General features: G+C 47.4%; 1 protein-coding gene across 1 annotated transcript; it reads left to right on the top strand.

Moving 5' to 3' along the window:
* LOC115645656 (olfactory receptor 52K1-like) lies at positions 1 to 963 on the top strand. Its single transcript, XM_030550617.1, has one exon. The coding sequence runs from the start codon at positions 1 to 3 to the stop codon at positions 961 to 963; it is 963 nt and encodes a 320-aa protein (XP_030406477.1).
* The last annotated feature ends 2,026 nt before the right edge of the window (positions 964 to 2,989 follow it).

Below are 2,989 nucleotides of genomic sequence, written 5' to 3'. Positions count from 1 at the left end.
ATGCCACAACAAGATAACCTGTCAGGTTTCAACAGCACAGGCATTGATCCTTCAGTGTTCTTCCTGACGGGCATCCCAGGGCTGGAAGCTCTGCACCTCTGGATCTCCATCCCCTTCTGCTCAGTGTTCATTGTGGCACTTCTAGGAAACTGCACCCTCTTGTATGTTATCAAGACAGAGCCCTCCCTACACAAGCCCATGTTCTATTTCCTCACCATGCTGGCCATGATCGATCTGATTTTATCCACAACCACTATGCCGAAAATTCTGAGCATCTTCTGGTTTAATTCCAGGGAGATCAGCTTTAACGCCTGCCTGGTGCAGATGTTTTTCCTTCACTCCTTCTCCATCATGCAGTCTGCTCTGTTGCTGGCCATGGCCTTCGACAGGTATGAGGCCATTTGCAATCCCCTCAGGTACGCCACCATCCTGACCAATTCAGTGATAGCAAAGATCGGGCTGGCGGTTTTGGCCCGGGCTCTACTGCTAGTGATCCCTGGGCCCCTCCTCCTCAGGAAGCTACCCTACTGCCGATCCCATGTCATCTCCCATTGTTACTGTGAGCACATGGCCGTGGTCAATCTGGCCTGTGCTGACACCAGGGTCAATAAAATCTATGGGATCATTGTAGCTCTCTTCATTGTGGGGCTGGATCTGATGTTCATCTCCCTATCGTATGTCAAGATCCTAAGGGCTGTCTTAAGCCTGGCATCCAAGGAAGAGCAGCTCAAGGCTTTGGGAACCTGTGGCTCCCACCTTTGTGCCATCTTAGTGGTCTACACACCAGTGATCCTTTCCTCAACAATATACAGGTTCGGCCACCATGTCGCCCCACATGTACACATCTTGATGGCCAATTTCTACCTCCTCTTTCCTCCCATGATGAACCCCATCATATATGGTGTGAAAACCAAACTGATTCGTGACCGGGTGCTTCTCTTTGTCCGATGGAAAAGCTCCTAGGCTGAGCAGAAGGGGGCTGCTGAGGGATCAGGAAGCAGAGGATGCAGGAGAGGTTTTCTGAGTAATGTAGAGACATTCCTGTGGGGGCTTTGTGTATGCTGGGATGGGAACTCCATCTCTGACTCACAGGGAGCAATACACCCAGAGGTGTAGCGAGCGCTCTCCATACCCTCCGACCGGAGGGGACCCCACAAGGAAGGGGGTCCCTAAAAGTGGCAAAAAAAAATGTAAGGTATAACTAAGTAAGTGACATTTATTGATGCTACTGCACAATCCATGTCGGTTTTACTGACAAAACTGTGAAGTCATTATGATACATCATAATGCTATTGGTTACATCAGTTGTCTGTCGGTCAGTTTCGAATTTTAGTTGGACCCATTCAAAGAATGTGTATTTGCGTTCATAATGGCTGTTGGAGGATAAATGTTATTAATTTAGTTGTTTAGTTTTTTATCGTTTCTGCATTGTAAGGGGCCCCGGACATATTTTCGGAGGTGGCCACGTTCTTTGTTGCTACGGCCCTGACACCATCCCCTACACGAGTTTAGCACTGCTGTCCAGAAGGTGATCTTGGCCATGACGTTGTTCTCACTTGGCCCCATGTGTGTAGCGCTGGTAACAAAGATGAGTGTGAAGGATCCTTGCACCTTCTCTTGCTGTGCTGGAACATCTGAGCTTTATTACTGATACACCTGCACACAGCCGCAGATGTGCCATCGACTCCCATCACTTCAAAAATCCAGAAACGGGAACATTTCTATCCTGCGTACAGTGAACAGAGCGATATTGCTGAATATCTGAGAACCTTTGAAAGGCTTTGTGTAATATATGAAATCCCTGATGATAAGAGAGTTCCTATCCTGATTGTGAAATTAACTGGTAAAGCTTGAAATGTATTCAATGGAATGCCTATTCAAGAGGCTTTAGATACAGTTTTATGAAGTTTTCAGATTACCCCTAAAACGTATAGAATTAAATTTAGGAGTCTTAAGAGGGATGATTAATGGGGAATATGGAAACAAGATGAAAGATTTGTTGGGAAAATGGGAATGGGGTAAAGAGGTGGCATGTTTTGAAGGACTGCTTGATCTTGTTGCTCAAAAATATTTCTAGAGCATATGTAAGGCCGAAATGAAGCTGTGTCTATGGGACAAAGATGTAAAGACTGTGGATGAGATGGCTTTTTTAGATGATGCCTTCGAACAGGCTGTGGAGTATGCTGAAGGGAGCCACAGAAAGAAAGAAGGATTTGAAGCTGGTAGGAAGGGGCGATCACATTTTATCCATAGCAAGAAGGAGGGTGGCTGGGATGCTGGGTACTCACCTCCCCAGAACCATTCCTCTAACCCTCATCCCAAATCTTCTGTAAAAGCAGAAGAGCCCAAAAGGTGCTATCGGTGTAAAGCCACTGACCTCCTGAGGAATAAATGCCCTGTGCTAGGAGGAAGCAGGCAACCAATGGCTCATGTTATTTCTCCTGTCCTCTCTTAGAAACCCCCCAAACAATTGAAACCCTATCAGATTGGTTTTGTGAGGTTAGCCCCTGCAGAGCCAGATATGGAGCTTGTTAAGGATGTCCAAATTGATGGCAGGGAATGCTTGGGGCAGAGAGATACAGGGGCCCAGATCCCTCTGGTTAAGCAGAGTGTGGTCCCAAAGGCCAGGATGTTACGTGGCCAAATGGCAGAGGTTGTGGGGGTGGGCGAAAGCAGATTCCTCGTACCACTAGTTAAAAGTCATGCGGTGTGGGAAGGTTTGGAAAGTGTTGTGACGGTGGGGGTAATAGAACACCTCCTAGTCGACCTACTCCTTGGTAATGATTTTTTCCATGTAGCTCAGTTTAAAGTATTTGCCTGCAGCAGGAGATAGTTTTATGCTGGGACCTTCAAAGGAAATTGAAAGGTCTCAGGAACTGCTGAGAGAATGGGAAAGAGTCTCCTTGATCCTCCTGCAGCAGGGGGAAGCCACATGCTTGCAGGCAGGGTGGGGTTGAGACCAACTCCTGCGCTGCAGCTGGAGGCCGGA

The sequence above is a fragment of the Gopherus evgoodei genome, chromosome 1 (genome assembly GCF_007399415.2).
Source record: "Gopherus evgoodei ecotype Sinaloan lineage chromosome 1, rGopEvg1_v1.p, whole genome shotgun sequence".
In the NCBI taxonomy this organism is placed as follows: Eukaryota; Metazoa; Chordata; order Testudines; family Testudinidae; genus Gopherus; species Gopherus evgoodei.
This window is presented reverse-complemented; position numbering and strand designations above follow the sequence as displayed.